The sequence below is a fragment of the Syzygium oleosum genome, unplaced genomic scaffold, assembly GCF_021117445.2.
Source record: "Syzygium oleosum isolate NSW1041296 unplaced genomic scaffold, Sole_v2.1 Sole_v2.13, whole genome shotgun sequence".
NCBI lineage: Eukaryota > Viridiplantae > Streptophyta > Magnoliopsida > Myrtales > Myrtaceae > Syzygium > Syzygium oleosum.
This window is the reverse complement of record NW_026607497.1, coordinates 2429016-2455053: the sequence shown is the minus strand read 5'-3', so window position 1 is coordinate 2455053 and position 26038 is coordinate 2429016. Positions and strand designations below refer to the sequence as shown.

Below are 26038 nucleotides of genomic sequence, written 5' to 3'. Positions count from 1 at the left end.
AGGGTAACTTAATGTATGAGGAGCAACCTATTCGCATTGTTGATACGAAAGATCAGGTGTTGCAGTGGCAAACTATTTCTTATTTGAAAATCCAATGTCAGAACCACATGGAAAGAGAGGCGCCTGAGGAGAAGGCGAGATGCAAATATCCTTATCTGTTTGTTGATTGAGGTAAGTGCAAATTTTGAGGACGAAATTTCTCTTAAGGAGGGGAGAATGTAATATTTGGTTTTAAAAAAAAAAAAGTCAACAAGTCAAAAAGCAGAAAAGAAGCTACAGTGGACACTCGGCCAAATTAAAAGGAGGCCGAGAGCTCCTTAGCCGAGACAGAAACAGAAAAGAAAGAAAGAGAAGAAAAGAGAAGAAGAAGGAGAAGAAAGAAGAGAAAGAGAGGGTTTGGTGCCACGGGGTCTTGCCAAGCCGATTCGAGTTCGTAACGCAATGTACGGTAAGTGTTCACGCTTCTCGTTCGTCTAATCGGAGTATTTTCCGGGTTAGGGCTCATATTTCGGAATTCTGTGTTATTTGAGCAGCGAAGTCCGATTTTTGAGTCGTTGAGCTGCGTATATATATAGAATTGGTAGTGTATGGTGTCTTGGAGCCGTGGGATTTTACGGATCTTGATTTGGACTTACGGTTTGCCCAATATGAATTTTTGAAGTTGGCCGCACAAGGTGAACAGTGCGCGATCAGCAGCTTTTAGGCCGATTTTCGTCGGTTTTCGACTCGATTTTGGGATGGCCAAATTAGGGTTCTTGTAGTGCTCTGAATGGGCTTTCTATTGACAATAAGGTGGCTTGAAACGGGGTTCGGTAGAGAAAGTTATGGCGCAATCAAGTTTCGCACTCAAGCTCCGCATTGCGAACGGTTTGGATAATCGCTTTGGATAAGCAATTTGTGGGCGCCTTTGAGTTGTCTTGTTAGCGTTTAAGCGTCGTTTAGCCGTTTCGTAATTGTCATAGTATTTTACTTGGTTTTGACGTCGATTCTCGTTTAATTGATAGGATTACGAGATCGTCGGTGAGTTTAACCACGTTGTTTGGTTATGGGGCATTCTCAGGTGAGTGGTGCTATCTCTTCTTTGAGTTTATAAACTCATGTTTTGAAAGTAATAAGGATTTGAGTAATCGTACGAGTTGTGAAAGAACATATTTGTTGCATAAAAGTATGGATCGGGCATTTACTACTTTTTAGTATTTGAAAATGATTTGGGAATTGTTTTTATAAATGTATTATGCAAGGATACATATGTATATTGCGTTATGAACTAGTTTATGAAATGACTTCGGAAATGATTCAAGAAATGCCGAAATGTATTTCTGGAGGTTGAGCAGTGTTGCGAGAAAATTATTTGTTTGGTTTGTGAAATGTATTCTGAATTGGATTTCTGATATTGGATGATGATTGTTTGATGCTCAATATGACTGTGACCCATTGAGGGGTTTTGGGGTATGCATACCAAGTTTAGGATATCCTTCTGGGCCGAGCTACTAGCTTTGTAGGTGGAGACCTTGCCAATGGGGGAATCTTGGTAGCCTTGTCACAAGGCTTTGTGTCGTGACCATGATTTGATATTGAGCAATAGATTGATCGATAGAATGGACCATCGATGTGTGATGTGATATGAGATTAGCCAATGGAATGGACCATTGGCATGTGCTTTTGATGAGATTCATTAATGGAATAGACCATTGATGTGTGATTTGAGATTAGTCAATGGAATTGACCATTGATGTAGTTTTTAATAGAGATTGATCAATGGACTTGACCATTGATGTTTATGATGATTTAAATGAGTATTTTCTGAATTTGTATAAAGCTTTGATGAAATGCAATAACTCATATTTAATATGATATGTATATGATATTATAGGTTTAAATTATGAGTTTTTCAGTATTACTTTATATATGCATAGTAGTTGCTCGATCTGCTTAGAAGAGATACGCACTGCTTACTGAGCTGTGGTTGCTCACTCCTTTCTTTCCCCAATCTTTTCAGGTTTTTTGATTAGTAGCTAATAGAGCGAGAGCGATATCGTGGGGAGTTTTGGGTGGTTTGAGGCTGCGTCCTTCAGATGAAAGGACGGCCGTGTCATCCCCTATCCTGGTAGGTTTCGGGGTGTGACATAGATCATCCGGATGAGTAAATAAATCAGGATCACCTTACAAAGCAAAGCAAAGCAAAGCACCCCACAAAATCAGTGCTCCGTGTCTCACGAATTCTCTCACCCTCGAGCTGAACAAGGCTAACTAATTCTGAGCAAGATAAAGTCTGCCATCTGTAACTTGCAAGTACATATTGACCCAAAAAAATGAAAAACAAGAAAATCCCACCAACCTGGGACAAGTTCCTTTCATGCATAAATGATTCTATTTTATCAACATCTTCTGGAGTATCAACACCGTGAGCTTCATGATCAACCTTTGTCACCTGTTTAAGTAAAAAAACAAAAATTAGCCGTGCAATCAGAATGCCAGAAAAAGAAACGGCTTGTTTGTGTTCTATTAGCAGTGATGCGTCTGAGATTCAGGAATGTTAGCATACAGATTTTTTTTATTGGATAACGGCATCCTGATAGAGTCAAGAAGAGAGTTGATTGAAATTTTAGCAAGAAAAGTACTTACATTGAAGATGTAGATTTCCCCAGCATGGTATGAGATCTACTTCCTCATTACATGAGGAAATCCACAAAAATAGAGAAATTGCACCAAATACCCTTATTTTGGCCATAAACAACTGCCAATTTGTTACATCATCTTCATAACTACCAAAACTTCTTTGCATTTTCCAAGCAGCTCGAGGATTTACTAATGAAAAGAATCAGGGAAACGTCCAGTTTACTATCATTTTATAACCATTCTCAAGAACTTTAAGCTGTTCTAGATCCTCAAGCTGGAGCGGGGTAGGCTGAACCTCTGGATATATCTTCAGAAACTTTGAATCATAGCTCTGAGAGAGAACAGAAGCAAAGATGGACTAAAATTCACGTCAAACACTGGTCCTCACCAAAATTCAAGAAGCAAACTGAAAATCTACCTTCATTCCAAGATGAAGCAACCTTTCCAGACCTGTTTCATTCGGGGAGATGGGTGCTATCATGACTAATAATTACATATACAGAGAATTCTGAGAAATAGAGAGACTAGTGCAGAATCAATACACAATCATAGTAGAGCATAAGGGTGAAACAGGGATAAATTGAAACTTACTTGTTATGTGGAATTAATCTCCTAGAGAAGTAAATAGCATAGCCACGATCGCCAACACATTTTAAACGATCTGGATCAAATGCATTTTCAGGTTTTAAGGAGGTAATTGAAGTGCTAAATACTGCATCTGGGGCAGCTTGCAAACACCATAAGGTAAATGACTGCAGATACATAGAGGAAGGTGCTATATCTTGTGAAGTGACCCTAGAGGAAATTCTTCAGCTTCAAGAATCAGAAATTTTAACATCCACTTGCAGTGACATTGGAAGAGTTAGAAGAGGAAAACTTCAGTTATCAACAGAGAATCAATTTAAGCAGGTGGCAATAACCTTCCATAAGAAATAGTAGCAATAAGAGAAGTCAATTTACCTGCAGAGCTTTCACAACCCCATCAATATCTCGGGTTCGATAAGAGGCTCATCCTCCTGGATGTTGATGACTATGTCATACTTTTTGTCAAGCTTTGTAGAGCTTCATTGCAGCGTTCACTCCTAGAAATAATCACAACAAAACATAACGCTCTCCAAGTAGCTCAACGTCAGAACAACAATAACAACCAAGCTATATAAAATTTGGCCCTTGCTCTGTCGTTTGGTATTGAGTACAACAGACTTCTAAGTAATGTTATGGCTTCTGATATATCCTGTGAAATTGAATTAAATACCATTCTTCTCATCTAAAAGGAACGGCCAAGAAGGAGAACAAATAAATTGATCTGAGTTTCATGATTACTCTGAAAGAAGCAATAAGGAGATGATTTATCTTAAGTTTTGCTTGCTCTGTTCTCATGCTGCATCGAAGTGATGCATCTTTAGTTCCACGAGTCTTTAAGCTAATTTGAAACTCATCTCTTTCTACTGCTTCATTTTCTCGAGCATACCTCTGTTATCCAAATTCCAAAGTATGCATGAGAATTGAGAGGCATATCCAATGATCAATGACCCGTTTTGTGGATGAACTTCCAAGTTTCCAGACCTGTTTTGCGCAAGCACGTGTAGTTGCCAAGTCTAATTCAAATGGATGACACGTGATGACTGATGTTTTGTTGTGTCTTAGATGTTACTGATACAGATGCCTAATCTTGATGACCCACTCAAGGATGGTGCAATATTAATAGAGCAGCTCATTCTCTTGCAACCCCCCTTAGTACATTCTGCAGTGTATCATGAGATGATATCGTTAAACTGCATTTAATTAAAATATTAGATGGATGAATTTCAAGATTAAGGGAAAATCGGAGAATGAGATATTGTTTAGAATTTAAAATAAAATATAAATAAGACATATGTTAAAGTATGATGCAGACTATACTTTGAACAACCTCTTGCAGCTCAAAAAATAAGCCATGTGATAGTAATATTAGCTAAATAAAATAACAGTTGAACATTTAAAAAAAATTCACCAGAACGCCAATAGTTCAAAATTATTGTTATTGCGTTGACAAATTCTATTGGATATATTAAATGTGGATCGCAATTGTCTTGATCGCTTTAGAAAATTCATCCGAATTACCTTATTTTTCCTAACGAGTCCCAACATATACCAGTTTATTTGATTTTTCTCAAAGAATTAACACCTGTGACGAAGATAAAACATGTGAAGTCTTACTTTTCGTTACCAAATTTAGCTAGATTGATTAGATGCCAATAAAATATTTATTTATCTCATTATTCTTGGTGAAGCAACACCTAGGCAATATTTTTCCTTTAATTTTGAAATCATAGGTAACTTTTTGTTGTTGATTTTTTCTATTTATTATTTTAATCATGTATTTGTACAATCTGTGCTAACTAAAGTATACTTTGTTGTGAGAATTTCTTCAAGGCTTATCAATATCCATAGAATACTGAAACTCCTTTAAAAACTTACTGCAACTTCATCAATCATATAGTGATAGGAATTGTCCTCGACAATTCATTTAATCATATCTTGTCATAATTCCAAAAGTTTACAATAACAGGCCACTAATTTTGTTTTAATTTTTGTTGACATTTAATTTTCAGATGTAAACGTTTGAAAATAACATCATTAGAGTTATCTACAATTATGCATTTAATCATAATAGTCTTAACTAATTAGACATTTAGCCATGTTTACTTATGAACTGGAAAACTGTATATTATGTTGAAAATATACCTTTCTTCTATAAAAAATATATGAAATTGTCGTTTTTATGTTTTGTAATTATTTATTTACTGTCTACATTGACATATCTGCAAAAACCACTATTCCAATAATCCTCTAATATTTATTCGCCCAATATGGGCTATTGTACTATATATGGTTTTTTTAAACACTGTTATATGTGAAGATATTTTTTTTATATATTGTGTATTTTAAATGGAGTCGTCGTAACGGGGTTATATACTATTTTGTTGTTTCAATAAAATTTCATTTGAGTTCTGAAACAGAAAAGATAAAATAATCTAAATACTATCTTCTGCAGACCAGATGCTTGTCAGAGCAATGCAAGGCTGAGTCCTGAGTCTCAACTAGTTCTTAACACACCACAAACGCGGGGAAAGTTCTATGGTTTTTTCTACAAAAAAGCCTCCGATGTGAGTCGTGCATAACACTCCCAAGACTCATGATAAAGTTCTAACGTTTTTTCTGCAATTTTAATCTACCATGAGAAGGGTATTTTGCAATAAGTAGGTTTGGAGAGATTTTGTTCCCGAGTCTCAACTAGTTCTTAACACACCACAAACGCGGGGAAAGTTCTATGGTTTTTTCTACAAAAAAGTCTCCGATGTGAGTCGTGCATAACACTCCCAAGACTCATGATAAAGCTCTAACGTTTTTTCTGCAATTTTAATCTACCATGAGAAGCGTATTATGCAATAAGTAGGTTTGGAGAGATTTTGTTCCTGAGTCTCAACTAGTTCTTAACACACCACAAACGCGGGGAAAGTTCTATGGTTTTTTCTACAAAAAAGTCTCCGATGTGAGTCGTGCATAACACTCCCAAGACTCGTGATAAAGCTCTAACGTTTTTTCTGCAATTTTAATCTACCATGAGAAGGGTATTATGCAACAAGTAGGTTTGGAGGATTTGTTTTTCAAACCGATAGTGCATTCGTTTAATTTAAAATCAATTAATTGAAAGATATTTTTCTAAAATGATTATTTACATCACTTAGAATTATTATTCAAAAAAAAATATTTGCATTATTCACAACAATCTACATCTAAGTAATTTCGTTGTTGATTAAGATAATTATCTTTGGTTCATTTTGTTAGTGATACAAGTAATTATTTTAAAAAAAAAATCTTTGTCTAATCGTTAATTTTTCGAGAAATAAATGCATCCTGAAATTTCATTTGATTATAAAATTATCCTAATTTCCAGAATACATGGTTCATGCGATGTGATATGCTGATGAAGCAGAAAAGCTAAAAGTGTCTAGATATGTTCTCAAATATCTTATAGAATATATATATTTTTAGCCGCACAATGCAAAAGGCATCAACTATTCGCATGAAAGCGACAAGGAAACGTCTCCGATATGACCCAAAAGACTTTGGCTAATTCCAAGAAGCTGTATGTGAGACTCTTGATGATAGTTTCGTCGTCTGTCTGCCTCAACCATCTTCCAGGAAGGTTCCCTCCGTAGACGCCATGCCTCAAGACTTTTGCTTCAGGCATTGACTTGAAAAGTTTTGCTTCTATTGAATTCACCATTTTCCTCGACCTTTCTTCTCTCTCGCGGCCATCCCCTTCCTTTACTCTGCCTGTATCGTCTCTTAATTCCATTATTGAATCAATCCCTCGTTGCGGTATTTCATTTGGAGGATTATCAGCAAGTTTTTATCAGGCAAGACTGCTCTAGATTAGTGAAAACTTGGAGCCTTTTTTTACCTAAATTTTCCAGCGCTCTCCGTGTAACTAGTACTGCTAAATTGTCATGCCTAGGGTTCCTTGATTGATTCACACACCCTTCACACCCTCTTTCAGCCCCTTGTTCTTGATCCTCATCTGATGAAAAAGTTCAAGAGCAATCGACATATAATGTCGAAAAGGCACATTGATTAGGTGATATAATGTCAAGAAGAAAAAGATTCAGCCCATTCGCAACTATTTCTATATGATGTCACCAAGCTACACAGAACCAATTGGTTTAAAGTGATAAAACTCCTCAGGGAGTCAAATTTCCGATAATCAAAACGATATGAGACAAGTTAATTAGAGAAGGAAGCTGAACTACATGGAAGAAACCAACGACTTTTTTAGCTGTTGATGTCCCAACTACGGTACATCCCAAAGAGTCTGAAGGAAGATTCCTCCAAAGCCATCGAAGTCCACGAGTTTTCGAGGCACCCAACTGGAAATAGCGTGCCTCACTTCTTCCTCTGTCCTATCCTCTGTTTTTGCATGGTTCATATCGTCACCTATAACTTAATCAAAACTAGATGCTATCAAACTACAGAATTATTGCATTGATCAGGTGCACGGACTTTGAATCCATGCGTAATATTGGTCAATAGGGCTTAAGTGAGTGACTAGACTTTATACTAAATGTTGTAAAATCACAGTAATCACCTATGTCAACATTTTTTTTAATATTTTAAAAGTTGAATCTGATGCAAAGAGTGAATCCCTATAATTCACCAATAGTCACATGCCACATACAAAATTTGCTACGTTTTTTGTAGTACGCGTAGCATTTCTCACTCTCTCGAGTCCTGTTTTCTAAGGCTTTTTTGTTTTTTGCTGATGTCCTCCTTTGTGATGTCTTTGACACATTGGAACTATCGCGAACTGCTCATCTAATCGTGTCCGTAACTAGTCAAACAACATTTATTAAAGGAAGAAAGAAATCTATTCGAATGGCTTCGTTACCCCCGAATTATGCCAAAAAATTTTCCACCTTTCATTCGATTTTGTTATATCCAACAGTACCTTGTTTTCAGTCTATAGGTTACTTTTGAGAAAAAGATTTCCTTGTTTTCCTTTTAAAATTGCTCTCAAAAAGTTCACTTTTGCACGTGTGCATTATGGCATAACATGGTTCATACCACCACCGTGAAGAGTATTGCATGTTGAGTCAGCCACCCGAGTCTCCATTGGTTAGCTCATGGGGCTTCGAATTTCTCAACGGAGCAAGAACACGTTTTTACTCTTGCCAATTGCTTATTTGCCTGAAATTACGGCATCGTCGAAAGCGACTTAAGTTGTCGTTGCAGGTTTTCCTCTAGAGTAAGTTCCACCAAGACAACCCAAATCATAGCTGTATGCTTCTGTTTTGTTCATCAGCCCTTTTATAATAATGGATAACATTTTCTTAATGATCTGCTATTAGTTGCTTCTTATTCAGTCATTTGGTAAAACATGTAATGTAATTTTTTGTTTTGTGATGATGGATATTTATCTTTTATCCTCCAATATCTTTTATTTCTCAAGATATTTAGGAAAATGATACGAGTGATCTATGAACTTTGATTCAATGTGCATTGTCGTCCCTGAACTTTTAATATATTTGATGTGATCCCTGAACTATCGGTAAATATTCAATTTAGTCTCTAAATTATACGAAAATGATCAATGCCATCGTTCCATTAATTCAGTAGATGCCAAACCACTATATGTAACCGTTGTATGTAACTGTAATATATAACCGTCGGTAAAATATTGTAAATAGTACAAGTGTACTCTTTGTAAAACCCTCTTATCAATTACATAACTCGACATTCTTTGTTCTTTATCTTTATGTTTACATGACCGGCCGCAATTGCCTCCGGTTTTCGTACCTTTCGAATTTTTGTCATTGACTTTCCTGTTGAAAATCAACAAAGGACCCTTTGTAACTTTTGTCAATTCACTCATCGATCAATCCATATTTTGAAAGGTATTTCATCGACAATTTTAAGTAAAACAAAAACTAGTCAGTACGCTTAGGGATTATGTGTATGAATATTTCTTAATCGACCATTTACTCAATTCGATATCCTTAACCATGTGAAGGGCAACTTGATTCCTTATCCTCTCCTACAAATGCACCAGTAAGATTTGGCTCCCGCAATTGAATTGATGAATTTACCCTTGTCAACATCTGAAGGATCTTCGACCAACAAAAAAAACAAACATCTGAAGGATCTATATGAACATACATACAACTCTCAAGAGACATTATGTACATTTTAACGGGAGTCATCGTAACTGGGTCAAATACTTAATAGTGTTTGTTTCAATGAACCTTCATTTTGACTTGGGCAACAGAAGGGATAAATAGTCTGAAACCATCTCGTATAGACCAGACGTGACGTATATCTGAGCAGCGCGCCGAATGTCAACTGGCTCTTTATCATGAAGTGCTCCCAAGACTTTCAGCTTGCCTTCCGCGAAGGCGAATCCAAGATTCGTGACAAGTTCCATCATTTTGCTATAGTTTTTAAACTCACCACGACAAGTGTATTTTGCAAAAAGTTGGTCTCTACGACGGAGGAGGGATTTTGTTATTCAATTAAATGATGTGAAAGCCGGAAACTTTGGCCATTTCCACGAAGGTGTACGCGAGAATCTTATCGTTTGTCTTACTCAGACCATACTGCGTAAAACCATGTACTTTTTTTTGTCAACAAACATTTTTGACTTTTTTTTTAATCTTTCCTACTGTAACTCGCAACACATTCTTAGACTTTTATTCTACTTCTTGCAGAGCGCAAGAGTCGAAATCCACATCTAAAATTACATGTTTTCACCTCTAATCTCTTTAAAAATGCGAGAATTCAAACTTCCTATTTCTCTTTTCCTAAATAAAAAGAGTGGTCACTCGAACAAATTTCGGTAGTTAACCATTTCTGACTTGACTGAGTAAAATATTGGGTTGGGTGTCTTTGTCACGTAGGTCATATCTCAACTCAACTTTTTAAGTGCACGTGTCCGAATGGGCCCACGTTTCAATTTTTTTCTGTCTCCTCCATCGCTCTGTGCTCCACTATTTTCTTCAGTTTCTTTATGCCTTTTGAGTTCATGGACGACCATGACCCGGGGCGGGATAAGGACATTAAAAGTACCTTAACTTTTATATAACTCTCGCTTAAATATCAAAAAATTGAAAAAGTAATCACTTGAGCGCCAAATGCTATTTGGCAGCTGGAAAATCTAACGTGATTTCGCCGGAGCTGATGTGAACAATATTTTAATATTTTTTTAAATTTTTTATTAAATTTTTTTATTTTTTATTTCTGCAAATTTTTTTTTCAATTCCGGCGAGGGTCACCGGCGACCCTCGTCGGCTGTGAAGGCCTCGCCCAGATTGGGCGAGGGCCGCCATGCTCGTGGCCGCGAAGGCAGTGGGCAAGGCCGTCGCGACCTTGCCGGCGGTGGGCGAGGCCGTCGTAGCCTCGCCAGCGGTGGGCGAGGCCGCGAAGACCGTCTCGCCGGCCGCAAGCAAGGCGGCCTCGCCAAATCTGGTGAAAACCTTCACCGCTACGGGCGAGGCCCTCGCCACCTCGCCCACGCCGACGAGGCCGCGATGGTCTCACCAAGGGCTTTCGCGGTTGCGGGCGAGGCAACCTCGCCGAATCTGGCGAGAGCCTTCGCCGCCGCGCCCACGGCCGGTGAGGCCGCAATGGCCTCACCAAGGGCTTTCGCAGCTGCGGGCGAGGCAACCTCGCCGAATCTGGCGAGAGCCTTCGCCGCCGCGCCCACGGCCGGTGAGGCCACGATGGCCTCACCAAGGGCGTTCGCGACCGCAGGCGAGGGTCACCGGCGACTCTCGCCAACCTTGAAAAAAAAAAGGAAAAATAAAAAATAAAAAGATAAAGAAAATAAAAATCAATAAAATAACATTAAAAAAATCCACGTCGCTCATTCGCCAGAAATGGTACTCAAGTGATCTATTTTCGTTGGAAGTGGCACTCAAATAATATATTTTACTCCGATGTGGCACTTAAGTGAGCCAAAAAAAAGTTATGGCACTCAAGTGAGTGCCGTACGAAAGTTATGACAGTCCTAGTGTCTTTATCCCGGCTTGTGGCCATGAACAGCAGCATCATCGGCCTGTTTTCTTTTCTCACTAGCTCGCGCGACACTCATCCATGGCCGTCGTCATCATCGTCCAGCCAGATCTAGTTAGCTCGGTCAGCGCTAGAGGTGGTAAATGGGTCAAGAACCCATATAATAACCCATATTTAATTATTGTGAATTATAAATGGGTTGTGTTTAGTTTTAGAAATAGACTTAAATGAGTCATTAATGGATTGTTTATTAACTTAATGGGTCCTACATGGATATTAAATGGGTTACCAAAAAAGCTTAAGTGAAATTTTCAATTTTTAATTTTCCGATTTCTATGTTCTTTATATTCTTTTTCTTTTTCTTTTCCTTTTACATTTTCTTTTTTTCTTTTTTCTTCTTCCTTCGCTGGCAGCTGGCCACTAGCAAGCCTTGAGCCTCGCCGATCTGCCGAGGCCGAGGCCTTGCTGGCCTTTGGCAATACTCAAGCTCATCGAGCTGACAAGGCCGAAGCCAGTGCCAGCCCCGGCTCGGCAAGCTCGAGTCTTGCCAGATCCAGTGAGGCCGAGGCCCTGCTGGCCACTGGCAAGCCTTGAGCCTTGCCGATTTGTCGAGGCCGAGGTCTCACTGGCCTCTGGTGCTGGCCTTGGCCTCACCGAGAGCCTCACCGATCTACCGAGGTCGAGGCCTCACTGGCCTCTGGCGAGACTTGAGCTTGCCGAGTCGGCGAGGCCGAGGCCAGTGCCAACCCTAGCTCGGCGAGCTCAAGTCTCGCTAGATCTGGCGAGGCCACTCGCCAAAAGCCGGTGAGGCCTCAGCCTTGCTAGATCTGGCGAGACTCCAGTTCGCTAGTGGCCGCCGAGGTGTCGGCCTCGCCAGATTGGCAAGCTCGTCCCTGGCCTGTGGCTAGCCGTCAACCACTGGCCGGAGGTAGAAGAAAAAAGAAAAAAAGAAAAGGAAAAAGGAAAAGAAAAAAAGAACAAAAAGGAAAAGGAAACGAAAAAAGAAAATTAATTAAAATATGATTTTTTAAAAATAAAATATTAAAATGAGTGCATAAAGGAAAATATGATTTTTCATACCAAACGGTGAAAAATATTTTCTAGTTCATTTTCATATTTCAGCAAAATATCGAAAAATATTGTCATTTTCCTAAAAACATTTTCCAGAAATATTATATTTTCCGTAAAACAAACGGAGTCTCAATTTTTTTAAAAAGATTTGCATTGCTTGAAGATATTTTAGCAATACAATTTTTTAAAATAATTATCAGAAATGAGATTTCCAAAATTTAGTTAAATGGGTTGGGTATGGATTGGATTGGGTAATTTTTGCATTATGATAAATTGGTCATAAACGGGTTAAATTGGTCAAGTTGGATCAGACCATTTATGATCCAGTCCACCCATTTACCAAGTCTAGTCAGTGCCGACGACTCCGCTGGTGGCGACGGTGGGAAAGGCGCGGTGGTCGAGCTCAAAGGGAGGGGAAGCCGACATGGTTTTTTCGAGCAAGAGGGATCAGAGGGTGACATCGGAGAACATGGCGTCAAAGGTGGACAGCTCCTCGGCGTCAATGACAGTTGGGTTTTTCGGGAAGAAGGGTTTGGAGGCGTTGAAGGAGCACTTCAAGAACTCCAAGTTCCCAAGCGAGGCGGAGCACTACCTACCGGTGGTGTTCTCGCCCGCCGCAGAACGGGAGGCAACTGGCGGAGCCGCTCCCTGTGGCAGGGCAGCAAAGATTATTTTTCAAACTTCAGCTCCCTCAAGCCACGGGTTCGAATTCTCGCAACTCTCACGAATGGTCCTATCCTCACCAAGAATCCCCGTTACAACCCTGCAACTTCTGCGTGTATATATATAGAACGCAAAAACAGAGCAGTTCAGATCTGGGCGACAGCTCCTTGGTGGCCATCGGCGGGCGGCAGCGGCGGCTCAAGGGCGACAACGGGTGGAGTTGGAGGCATTGTACGTGTAGCGGAGACAGACGCCACAGAGAGCAAGCCGGGCGCCCCCGGCGGGGGTGGGGTGCATGTGTGTGACGTAGGGAAGAGATTAAGATACAAAAAAAAAAAAAATGAAAAGTGGGCTTTGCTCATACACATGGCGATCAACGAGGAAAGTGGAGTGACACAAGATAGGCCTGCTCAATATTTTTTAGAGTTAATATCACAAAAAATTCCTAAATTGATACGTCTGTAATAAATTTATCTAAAACTAATTTTTTGACCAACAACGTTTCCAAACTGATACACCTGTGATAAATTTACCATCCGTTAAATTTTTTTTTTTTGGTAAAGGTAAGATGTTTATAACTTTTCAACGCAAATGTACAAGTGGGAGCCGAACACAAAAACCTTCGAACTAGGATGGACACAAAGTGTCCGACCAGGTTCAACGGTGTTACGGCAAAAGCTGACGAAAACCATCCGTTAAATTTTACTGTCAAATTACTTTATTAAATGACACGCGGCAGTTGACGAATGTGTCGATTTTGGATTTTACCCTCCGTTTGTCACATGTATGCCAATTTGTGATTTTTTCTGATATTAATCAAATTTAACGGAAACTAACGGAGGGTAAATTTGTCACAAATGTATAAATTTAGGGTTTATTGTGATAAAAAAATTAATTTATGATAAATTTGTCACAAGTGTATAATTTTAGATTTTTTATGATCAAAAAATTAATTTGAAATAAATTTATCATAAGTATATCAATTTGAAATTTTTCGTGATATTAATCCTGTTTTTTTGCACAAAACTATGGCTGACTCGTAGATTTTCTATGTGCGACTCGGACAATTTAGTACGGAGCTGCTTTTCCCCCGACTGACACCAAATATGCCCCTGCCACCGCCCTTTGTTCCTAGCAAACTTAAATAGACGAACTTGTCCTCTATGAATAAGGGCAACTGGTTTTCTCCAGAGTTCCTGTTTTATCTTTTTGGCCGAACCTCCATCTCCGAAGTTCAGTCTCCTCCTCGTCGTTTTGCTTCCCTGTTGAGCCGAAGTACTCATTACACACTCGAATGAAAAGTACCATTACCGAGAAGGAGCCCTCGATTAGAGGAAGGAAATAGAAGGATATAGTGGCACGTTCCTTTGTTGTAATATTCAGCCACGTACAAACTCTCATCGAAATCCAATTAAGGCTCTCCGTTACATTAACAAGGCACATTACTCGATCGTCTCCTAAGTTGAAGTTAACTCAAACAATCACAATTTCGTATCTTTTGGAACATTTGTTGCAAAACAAAATGAAAATGGATTAGAAACGGAGTAAAGCTCGGTGAAAGGGAAAATAAGTAAAGACGCGATTTGAAATTTATTATTCATTTCATTGTGACACCTATCCTAGAAGAGAGAGATTGTGACAACTAAGAAGATTTCAATCAGAGGCAGCTTGGGATACTGTCGAGGGCGTTTTTGTTATTCCAGTATTTTAATGTGTAGCAGGCTGTGGAAGAAGCAATTATTTTGTTTTTTGGTCCAAATGGAAGAAGCAATTTGAGGGGTGTAATACGTGCCCCTCTTCCAGGAAGGTGAACCCCCCTTTGACCAACGTGTATAAAGGCTTCTCCTCACTTCAACAATTTCCTTGACTCGGGCTTCTCTTGCAAGCCATTCCTCCCTCTGTTTCTTAACTCCGAGTAGTCTTCGTCAGGAGCTTCCTCGTCCGCTTAATTCCATTGTTGGATTAATCTCTGGTTGCGGTATTTCATTTGGAGGATTTAGCAGGTAAGTTTACTGCAGATTAGTGCAAGTTTGGAGCTCTCTTTTCTTTCCTAAATTTTCCTGCGCTCTTCATGTAACTGGTGCCAGTAAATTGTCATACCGATTTTTCCTCGATTTATTCGGCACATCCTTCACACGAGGACCGAAAAGAAAATTTACGTCCTGTGTTGTGTTGTTTGTCTGTTCTCTCTTTTGTAGATCTGTTAATTCTCGAGCAAATAAAGATACATCGTTATGTTTGTTTTTCTTTACGTTTCTTTTCCTTGCCAAAAGAATTACTTCGTTCTAATAAACTTTCCAGAACAGAGCAATTAGAAACAGAAGCTTCTAAAAAGAAGAGAGGACCATCCATAACCCTGTTATCCCACTCCAGTTGGCCTCCCCTGCCTTCTGATTCACGTTATGTGAGCTTGAATTTCCCTTCTTGCGTGGTATCTCCTGCACAGTCCCATAGAATAATAGGCAGATTTTGCTGTAAGTTGCCCACCGATAGTAAAACCTAGAATAGTCAACTTCTTATCACTGCCCAGATTTAGTTTGATGGTGAGAAGTCCCCATGCATTTGTATAGCCTTGTCGATTTGGCGCTCCGCGCTTCCTCTACTGTTCAAGTGCGCTTCCTCTACTGTTCAAGGGCGCTTCCTCTACTCCTCTACTGTTCAAGCGCGCTTCCTCTACTGTTTAAGCGGAAGCTTTAGCCATGACAGAAACCCTCAAGTACTTTGAAGACAGAACGGAACTGAAGTTGGAGATGGAAGCTTTAGCCATAAGAGAAACCCTAAAAATATCTTGTGATGCTGGACTCCTTCCCTGTTATTATTAGTCTACAAGGCAAGTCACGATCCATGTTATTCAAATAGCAACAAAACCCCTCTTTCCCATGACTTTTTGCTAAATACCCCGCTCAAACCTCTCATGGCCTTGCTCAAACCAATCTAAGCAGCAAACCGCTCTTTCAGTTCCTTGTTCTTAATCCTCATTTAACAAAAACGTTCATGAGCAATCACAATATTGTCCTGGAATAGTGTAACATGGACAAAAGCACATTGATTACCGGAGATGCTGTCAGGAAGTAAAAGATTCAGCCTATTCGCAGGATTTTCATATGATTCTGGACACAAACTACCCAAACCAACTGGACTAAAGTGATAAAACTCCTCAGGGAGTCAATTTCTCAGAATCAAAATGATATTTCTCAAGTTTAGTAGAGAAGGATGTTCACCTGCATGGTAGATACCGATGACTTCTTTAGCTGTTGAAGGCCCAACACTAAGTCTCAAAAATTCTGAAAGATCATTCCTGCAAAGCCATCAAGTCAAGGAGTTTTCAAGGCACCCAACTGGAACATAGCTTGCCACACTTCTTCCTCTGTCACATCCTCTGTTTGTGCACGGTTATTATCCTCACCTATAACTTTTATTAAAACTAGATGCTATCAAACTCGAAAATTATTGCATAGATCAGGTGCACGGACTTTGATACCACATGTACCGCTGAATTTGGTGGGCTACATGATAATATTGGTCAATAGGGACTAGGGTGAATGAATTGTTACTATACACTCTATACTAAATGACGTAAAATCACAGTTCTTACCTATGTCGTCTTTTTTTAATATTATAAAAGTTGGATCTGATACAAAGAGTGAATCCCTTTAATTCACCGATAATCACATTCCACATCATTTGGTAAACAAAATTTAGTACGTTTTTCTTAGTTTCTATAGCATTCTGACTCTCTATATAGTCCTGTTTTCTGTGTTTTTTCAAGGCACCCAACTGGAACTACCTTGCACCTCGAACACTATTTAACAATTGACAGTTCGGAAATGCTGAAGTACTCGATGATCGCATGCTGAAAACTAAAAAGTTTTGAACCTGGAATACTAACTGACAACATTTTCCCCCTAATGTTCTCAGCATTCTCACAGTGGATGTCAACAAAATTCTCCGAATCACCAAACATGCCATCAGTCTTGTTCGAAAGGTCAGCGACGTCACAGATATATTCTCAAGGATACGAGAAAGCTGGATCTTGAGATATTGGTTCATTAATTTGGTGTTTGGTTAGCTAACCGTCAAGTACAACCGACCTTGATTGGCAAAATCAATCTAAACAGAGCATTGGTCATCCGTTGCAGAAAATCAGAAAATCAGAGAAGGTGTAAAAAGCTGGGGGACAAGTAAATTTCACTATCCACGTGAAAGGGTGCAATTCTTGGTTGGCTATGCGTTCCTATCGGTTCAGAGTTGAAAAAGCAAGAAGCTAACATTCTCAATTCATTTTGGGACACTAAAATGAATAGGAATTTGAGAGAATGCTTCTGGTGGATTAACATGAAAAATGATGTCAACAAGTGAAAAGTGAGCATCGAAAACCAGTTGGAGCATATTATCATTGGTCTGCCGCGAATGTCAAGTGGTAAAAATGCTATAAATCGATTAACTAAGATGGCTCTTTTTGAAGATTTTTATGGTCGAAAATGTAAAAATCCTATTTGTTGGGATGGTGTTGGTGAAAAGAGACTAAAGAGTCCAAAGTTTATTCAACAATTAGAAGAGAAAAATAAGTTGGTCCGAGAGCGTCTCAAAACGGCACAAAGTTGTGAGAAAAGTTACGCAAACTTTAAAAAGCGGGGAGTGAAATTTAATATGGGGATTGCGTGTTCCAGAAAGTTTCTCCCATGAAAGGCGTTATGAGACTCGGCATGCGTGGCAAGTTAAGTTCAAAATATGTGGGACAGTTCTTGATTTTAAGAAGATTGGCGATTTTGCATATAAACTTGCTTTGCACCATGTGATATCCAAAGGGAACAACCACACTCCGAGTGATTGATTGGGCACTCGAGGAGGAAACAAGGCGCAAATGTCATCATTTGTTTGAAAGTTGAGGTAAGGTGCAAAAATATTTTTATTGCATTAACGAATTTTGTTGGATACATTAAATGTTGATTGGCATTGTCTTGATTGCTTTTGAAAATTCATTGGAATTACCTTTTTTGGCTTCAATGAGTCCAAACATATAGCAATTCATCTGATATTTCTTAGAGAAGCAACCCCTTTGACGAAATTAAAAAGAAACGTGAACATTTAGTTATCATTACCAAATGAAGATAGGTTAATTAGATGTCAATCTAATATTAATTTTTCTGATTTTTTTGGTGAAACAAAACCTAGGCTTTTTTCTTTTGTAAGTTTTGAAATTATATGTAATATTTTTGTTGATAATCTACTCATTTTCATCATTTAAATTTTATTCATCTATTTGTAAGATTTGCATTGACCAAAAGATAATTGTTTGTAAGAATTTCTTCAAGACTAATCGAAGTGGCTCATTTTCTTTAAGAAATATACTGTAATTCTTAAGGGAAAATTTTAAATAAGGATTCGAAGTGCTCTCATTTTCTCAAATAAGGACATGAAGTGAATCTTGTGTCAAAAAAGGGCCTAAAGTGCCTTCATTTTCTCAAATAAAGATATGAAGTGAACCTTATCTCAGATAAGGGTCTGAAGTGACTATCACGGTCTCAAAAAAGGGTCTAACCTTACCGGAGTTGAGGGCATTTTTGTCTTTTAATTTTTTTTCTTTCTTTATTTCCTTTTGTGTTTTTTTTCCATAAAAAACAAACTCAAAAAAAAAAAAAAATAGGGGGAGGGCCAACCCTCCCTCGCTTGTGGCCACCGGCCCACTGTGGCCGCCGCCCCATCGCCAGTGGAGTAGCGGCCATGGTCGGCGGGGTTGCCGGCGCTTCAGCGAGGCCCGGTGACCCTCGCCAGATCTAGGAGAGCCTGACCCTCTCCCAGATTTGGCGAGGGCCGCCGGCCTTTGTCCCGGTTTGGCATAGGTCTGGCGGCCCTCTCCTAGACTAGGGCAAGGGCTGGTGACGCTCGCCCAGACCTGGGCGAGGGCCGACGACCCTCGCCAGATCTAGGAGAGAGTCGCCCGACCGTTCCGGTTCTGGTGAGGGTCGCTAGCCCCCGCTGAAGCGCCAGCAACAACGCCGGCCATGGCCACCGCCCCACCGACAATGGGGTGGCGGCCACAGGCGGGGGAGGGCGACCAGCCCTCCCCTGTTTTTTTCTTTTTTTGAAATTTAATTTAACTAAATTTATATTAAAATTATTTTTGGACGAAAATGCCCTTGATAGGCCAGAAAATTTCGTCGGCCGGTGAGCCGGTGGAGTGAGACCTTTTATTTGAAACTGTTATAACCACTTTAGGCCCTTATTTGAGAAAAGAGAGCACTTCAGGTCCTTATTTGACACAAAGTCCACTTCAGATCCTTATTTGAGAAAATGAGGGCACTTCGAGTCCTTATTTGAAATTTTTCCAATTCTTAATTCACAGTTTGTTCTAGTCAATCATAAAGTGATAGGAATTATAAATAGGACATAAAATTTTCGTTCTTATATATTATATTTATTTTTTAAAATTTAATTATTTGTAAAAACCGCCTATAACTATTCTAATAATCCTCTAATAGCATTTTTCCAACATGGCCTATTATATTATATATGATTTTTTTTTATGATCGTCTCACATCATTTATTTGCAGGAAGATTTTCTATATTGTATTTTCTAAATGGATCATTGTAATTGGGCTAAATACTTAGGGTTAATACAACGAAAAATCCCAAATTAGTACACATGTAACAAATTTACCCAAAACTACCAAAACCCTAAATTGGTACACTTGTGACAAATTTATCCTCCGTTAGTTTCCGTTAAAATTTACCGTCAAATTGTTGAGTTGGATGACACATGGCAGTTAATGGGTGCACCAATTTGGGGTTTTACCCTCCGTTTGTCATAGTGTGCTAGCTTGTAATTTTTCGTGATATTAATCCAATTTAATGCAAACTAACGGAGGATAAATTTATCACAGGTGTACTAGTTTGGGGTTTTTTGTGGTAAAAAAATTAGTTTTTGGTAAATTTGTCACATGTGTATCAGTTTAGGATTTTTTGTGATCAAAAAAATTAGTTTAGGGGTAAATTTATCACATGTGTATCATTTTGGAGCTTTCGTGATATCACCCAAATACTTAATCTTGTCTGTTTCAACAACTTTTCAATTTTCGACAAAAAAAAACAACTTTTCATTTGAGTTCCGAAAGGGAAAAAGATAAATAGTATAAACCTATCCCCTGTAGACTAGATATACGTCAGAGCAAGTCTCAAGTCTCAAGTCGTGCGGTGACCCTCCCAAAGTCTTTTAGCTATCTTCCGAGAAGGCGAATATAGGATTCGCGGCAAGTTCTACTGTTTTTCTGCGATTTTTAATCCCATGACGAGAGTATTATGCAATAAGTAGGTTTTACTACAAAAGAGAGATTTCGTACCGATGATGTGATTGTTTCACCTAAAATTAATGATTTGAAAAATATTTTTTTAAAACCGATTATATGTATCACTTAGAATCACTAACTAACTGAAAATATTTTCATCATTAATAATAATTTACGTCTAAATATTTTCGTCGATTTATTTTATAAGCGATATAAATGATCATTTTTGAGAATTTTTTTTTCACGAATTATAGATTTACTAAACGCACCCAAAATTCATTTGATTGCGAAATTTGTCATATCTTCCAAAGACGTCGATTCATGCGACATGATTTGATCCTGAATCGGAAATAGTCTCAAATATTTTTTAGAGTTAATATCACGAAAAATCTCAAACTGGTACACTTGTGACAAATTTACTCCAAATTAATTTTTTGACCACCAAAAATCTCAAACTGGTACACCTGTGTCAAATTTACTCTAAACTAGCTTGTAATTAGTTTTGGGTAAATTACACTTTTGACAAAAAATTTGGGGTTTTTGATGATAAAAAAAATTAGTTTTTAGTAAATTTGTCACATGTGTACCAGTTTGGGATTTTTTGTGATAAAAAAAATTAGTTTAGAGGTAAATTTATCACATGTGTATCAATTTGGGGTTTTCTTAGTATCAACCCAAATACTTAATCTTGTTTGTTTCAACAACTTTTCAATTTTCGACCAAAAAAAACGACTTTTCATTTCAGTTCCGAAAAGGAAAAATATAAAGAGTATAAACCTATCCCCCGTAGACTAGACATTCGTCAGAGCAAGTCTCAAGTCGTGCCGTGACCCTCCCACGGTCTTTGAGCTATCTTCCGAGAAGGCGAATATAGGATTCGTGGTAAGTTCTACTGTTTTTCTGCGATGTTTAATCCCATGACGAGAATATTATGCAATAGGTAGGTTTTACTACAAAAGAGAGATTTCCTACCGATGATGTGTTTGTTTCACCTAAAATTAATAATTTGAAAAATATTTTTTTGAAACCGATTATATGTATCACTTAGAATCATTAGCTAACGAAAAATTTCATCATCAACAATAATTTGCGTTTAAACATTTTCGTCGATTTATTTTTATAAGCAATACAAATGATTATTTTTTAGAAATTTTTTTTCACAAAATATAGATTTACTAAACGCACCCAAAATTCATATGATTGAGAAATTTGTCATATCACATGATATGATCCTGAATCGGAAATAGTCTCAAATATCATTTAGGGTTAATACTACGAAAATTTCCAAACTGATACACCTATGATAAATTTACCCAAAACTAATTTTTTGACTACCAAAACTTCCAAACTGGTACACATATGACAAATTTATCATAAACTAATTTTTTAACCACCAAAAATCTCAAACTGATACATTTGTGATAAATTTACCCTTCGTTTAATTGGATTAATACCACGAAAAATCACAAACTAGTACACCGCTGACAAACAGAGAGTAAAACCCTAAACTGATACACCTATCAACTGCCACATGTCATCCAATTCAAAAATTTGACGGTAAAAATTAGTTTATGATTTTTTGTGGAAGAACAGCCAAAGTGTACTAATTTATGATTTTTTGTGGTCAAAAAATTAGTTTGAAGTAAATTTATCATAAATGTATCAGTTTTAGAATTTTCATCGTATTAACCCTATCTTTCACTATGTATTTATCGGGACGATGCATGGGGCGTCAACTAGTTTTTGACATAAAATCTAAGTTTTTTTGGGGGCGAAAATCCCTCGGATGTGACCCCAAGACTTTGGCTGTTCTTCCAAGAAGGTGGGTGCGAGACTATTGATGATCATTTCGTGCCTGCATATTTATGCAAGAATAAGTTCATACAATGTGATTATAAAAGCAGAATAAGGAAAATCCGGGTCAAGAATTTTCCCAGCGATTCTCCCCGTAGACTTCTTGGTTCCGGCAGCGTCCTAAAAAAATCTATATCTGTCCACTTCACTCTTTATCTCGACTGCACTTCCTCTCCCGCAGCTCCGTTGTCTCTCTGACTCCATTGTTGAATTGATCTCCGGGGAGGAATATCAGCAAGGTTTCACCAGGGCGAGACTGCCTTAGATTAGTGCAAATTTGGAGCTCTCTGTTCTTTTGGTAAGTTTTCCTGCGCTCTCCACGTAACTAGTACTACTGGTCGATTGTCATTTGATTTGGTAAAAACCAAATTCTGTACATTTTTCTCCCCATCTCTAGTTCTGTTCTCCTCTTTTTGTTTTATTTTTCTTTTTTGGTTGGCTGTCCTCCTTTGTTATTGTCCTCGAGACATTTGAACTACCTCGAATTGCTCGAGCCAGTAGCTAGTGAAACGACGTTCGTTAAGAAGAAAAAGACAGAAATGTTCCTTGTACTGATCTCATACCATGCATGTGGCCCATTAGCTGATAAGGCCTTCCCTCACCTGTTTGCGTCTCTTCCATTTGGGCTCATGCCCATCTTCGTCTTCGGTCGTCTTCTTCTTCTTCCAATCTCAAATTCTCTCTCAAACTTCAACCCCCCATCAAAGCCTCCGATTCTCATTCTTCTCCTTTCTACCAGTAGTCGCCCAAGGGTCGTGCGAGGAGGGTCCAAATCTAGCTCCCCTGAGGTCGTACCATCTTGGCGTCGCCTTGCCGATGCTCGCCTCTGGTCGCCCGGTTGCATGGTCGACGCTAGCTCGCCCGGTGGCTGCTGGTTGCCTGGTCGACCCTCGCGCGAAGCTCGCCAATGTCGACCCTCGCGCGAGGCTCGCAGACACTCGCACTGTCGCCACTGGTTGCCTGGTCAACGCTCATGCAAAGCTCACCGACGCTGGAGCGAGGCTTGCCGGATCCCCAGTAACCCGGTCCCCTCTCTTCCCCTTCTTTACTTTTTTTCTTACTGTGGCCGGCGAGGGTCGCCGAGCTCTCGCCCTCGACCGGTCTGGGCGAGGCCAGCCTCGCATTCAGACCCACCACCATCTTCATCATCAACGACCCAAAAGCTGAAGACCGGAAGAGAAATCTTAACCATCATTCGCTGCCTCTCATTCTCGCTTATCTCTCCTGAGTCCTCCATCATCTCCGTGCGAGAACTTCGAATCACTTTCGATTTGAGTGCAATCCTGACCCAAATGTAAAGCACCAATTATTGCGCGAAATCGAAAAAGTTGGCGTCTTTCTTCAGGTGAAATTCTTACTGTCACAACCCAGTTTCGGATTTGAACGAGATCGGATCAGTCTTAGCTCGGATTCAAACACGGTGTTCGACAAAGAAGCGAGCTCGTCGCCGCAGACCCAGAAACCCCTCCCTTGCGAGCACACACCTCTTCTCGGTAAGTCGCCTCCTCTCTCCTCGCAGGCCAAGACCTTTGCTGGCATGGGCCTCGCCCAGACCATGGCAACCGCAGGTGCCGGCGCTTGCCCAGATCTGGGCGAGGCTGGCCTCACCCAAATCTAGGCGAGAGCCTGGTGACCCTTGCCCAATGGCTGGCGAGGGCCCGGCAACCCTTGCCGGCCATAGTAAAAATAAAAAAAAGTAAAGAAGGAAAAAAAAGAAAAGAAAAGAAAAAGAAATTAATTAATTCATTCATTCAAAAAAAATATTAAAATATGTGTTAAAAATTATCCACGTCAGCGCTGCCCGTCCTATTCCGGCCGTGTGACATAAGACGTACAACGTCCACGTCAGTGATTTCCGACCAAAATTGATCGAATGGACTCAATTAGCAAAACGTGAAAATGTTTATGACTCAATTTGTATAATTAAAATGTTTAGGACAAAAGTGCAATAAGTTTAGGACTTTTTGAACCATTTTCGCCCGTCCAAGCGCACCCAAAGACTATTGCAGGTGGAGTCAGCCACCCAAGTTTCGATTTGCACCTTAGCAGGGTCAGGGTTATTCGGGGTAGCTCATGGGCTTGGAATTTCCCAACGAAGGAAGAATGTGTCCTTGGGACGTTCCGACTCTTGCCAATTGCTTCTTTGCCTCAAATTATTGCAGCGTCAGAAGCGAATTGAGTTGTCGTTTTGATTCCCCGCAGCTTCTCCCATAATAAATTCCATCAAGATAACCACATCATGGACTGTATGCTTTTCTTTCTCTAGAGTCCTTCCATTTTCATTCTTCTCTTGCACCTCGAATCCTAATTAGCAACTAACACTCGGAAATATTGGAGTACTCAATTATCGAATAAAAGTCAAAATAGAAAGCTAATGTTAATATATCTAGATAGCTTCTTTACTGAGTTTATATGCTCTTTATGTTCTTATGGTCTGGTTTCACATATAAGTTTTGCTTTTTGGATTGAATTTTCTAACCGCTAAAAAGTTTTGTACGTGGAAATATTAATTAACAACATTTTCCCCCCAATGCTTTCAGCAGTAATACTATGGACGTCAACAAATTTGTGGGAATCGCCAACAATGCCATCAGTGTTGTTGAAAAGGTCAGCAACCTCGGCAGAGTCGAAGCGAAGATGGATGCTCTGCAAAGGAATATGGAAACGGCGTCAGCCAAGAAGGCTGACATAAGTTTGGAACTAGAGCAGGAAGAGAGGAGACCGGGAAAGAAAAGGAAGACAGAAGTTCACTTGTGGATGCAACGAGCAGGATGGCTGGAGGATCAAGTCCACGAGTTAGGACGAAGAGTCAGAGAGAGTCATTTCCTTTTTCGTTTCATGTTGGCGCATCAGGTGCGTGCCCTTGCGACTGAAGTGGACAAATTGTACGAGAAGGGTAGATTTGATAACGGTCTCACGCTGGATGTGAAACCGGCCCGAGGCTATGAACTTCAACCAGGTGAATTAGTGGGACAAGCTTCTCAAACAAAAAGGGATGAGATCTGGGATTGCTTGATGAACGAAGAGGTGCTCCGAGTGGGTGTTTGGGGACAGGCGGGAGTGGGCAAAACCTTACTCGCGAAGCATATACATGATCAAATAGTGCAAGATTGTCCAAGGTTCGATGGTGCTTGTTTGGTCGCTGTATCGCAAGAAGGCACTGTTGGTACGATACAAACTGATATTGTGAACTATCTCGAACTAGATTTGACGGGGGCGAGCGCTGTTTACTGGGGCGCAAGACTGAAGGGGGCATTGCAGGGTAGGAAACTCCTCCTTATCTTGGATGATGTTGGGAAACCTTACTCTCTGGAAGAAGTGGGTATAGCCCTCGAGAGAAATGGATGCAAAATGATTGTGACATCACGATCGAGGGAGGTGTGCGAGCAAATGGATTGCCACGAGCTTGTCCATGTACCAACTCCTCCCGAGGAGATCCCTCACGGGCTGGAAGAAGTATCAAAACTAGAATCAGAGGGGTTGGGCATGTTGGAAGAGGGACGGTGGGGGTCTGAGGCCGTTGACGAATTCGTCTGGGGACGTTAAGAGGGGCACGATCATCTGTGATTCCATTAACCAACTCGGGATCTGCAGATGTTTCAAGTTAGAGAGGATTTTACAAGCACCTCTCTTCGCATCATTTCCATTTAACCTGATGTAAATCAGAAGAAATTTTTAGTTTTCATTCTTTCATTTTCTGGATCATTGCAGCATCTGGACTAAAGGGTTTCTTTCTTCTTTTTGGTCTTTTCGTTGGAGGGTGGGTGTGGGTGTTTCTCTTGATGTCATTTGCATTAGGGCTGAGCACGGTTTCATGGTAGAATCGGGAACCGAAGAACCGAACCGGCGGATCCGGTTCGGTTCCCGGTTCTAGGGTGCGAGGTTCCGGTTCCCGGTTCTAATTTTTTAGGAACCGCCGGTTCCGGTTCCAGTTCACGGTTCCTACAAGAACCGGAACCGGAACCGGACCCGGAACCAGAACCGCAAGCCTAAAA

The 26038-nt window shown here is 39.7% G+C and overlaps 1 protein-coding gene, 1 long non-coding RNA gene and 1 pseudogene across 2 annotated transcripts; 2 read left to right on the top strand and 1 right to left on the bottom strand.

Moving 5' to 3' along the window:
• Window positions 1–2158: 2158 nt before the first annotated feature.
• Window positions 2159–6964, bottom strand: LOC115687674 (3-deoxy-manno-octulosonate cytidylyltransferase, mitochondrial-like; annotated as a pseudogene).
• Window positions 6965–14787: 7823 nt separating this feature from the next.
• On the top strand, window positions 14788–17982 carry LOC130139632 (uncharacterized). The gene is made up of 2 exons (XR_008817728.1): window positions 14788–14906; window positions 16822–17982. It is a non-coding gene; the product is annotated as an uncharacterized LOC130139632 (long non-coding RNA).
• Window positions 17983–24593: 6611 nt separating this feature from the next.
• LOC130139631 (disease resistance protein RFL1-like) lies at window positions 24594–25681 on the top strand. Its single transcript, XM_056317022.1, has one exon. The coding sequence runs from the start codon at window positions 24594–24596 to the stop codon at window positions 25587–25589; it is 996 nt and encodes a 331-aa protein (XP_056172997.1). The 3' UTR covers window positions 25590–25681.
• Window positions 25682–26038: the final 357 nt, after the last annotated feature.

Bases quoted from the DNA above. Each gene is read 5' to 3' on its own strand.
- LOC130139631 (XM_056317022.1), top strand. From the start codon at position 24,594: ATGGACGTCAACAAATTTGTGGGAATCGCCAACAATGCCATCAGTGTT.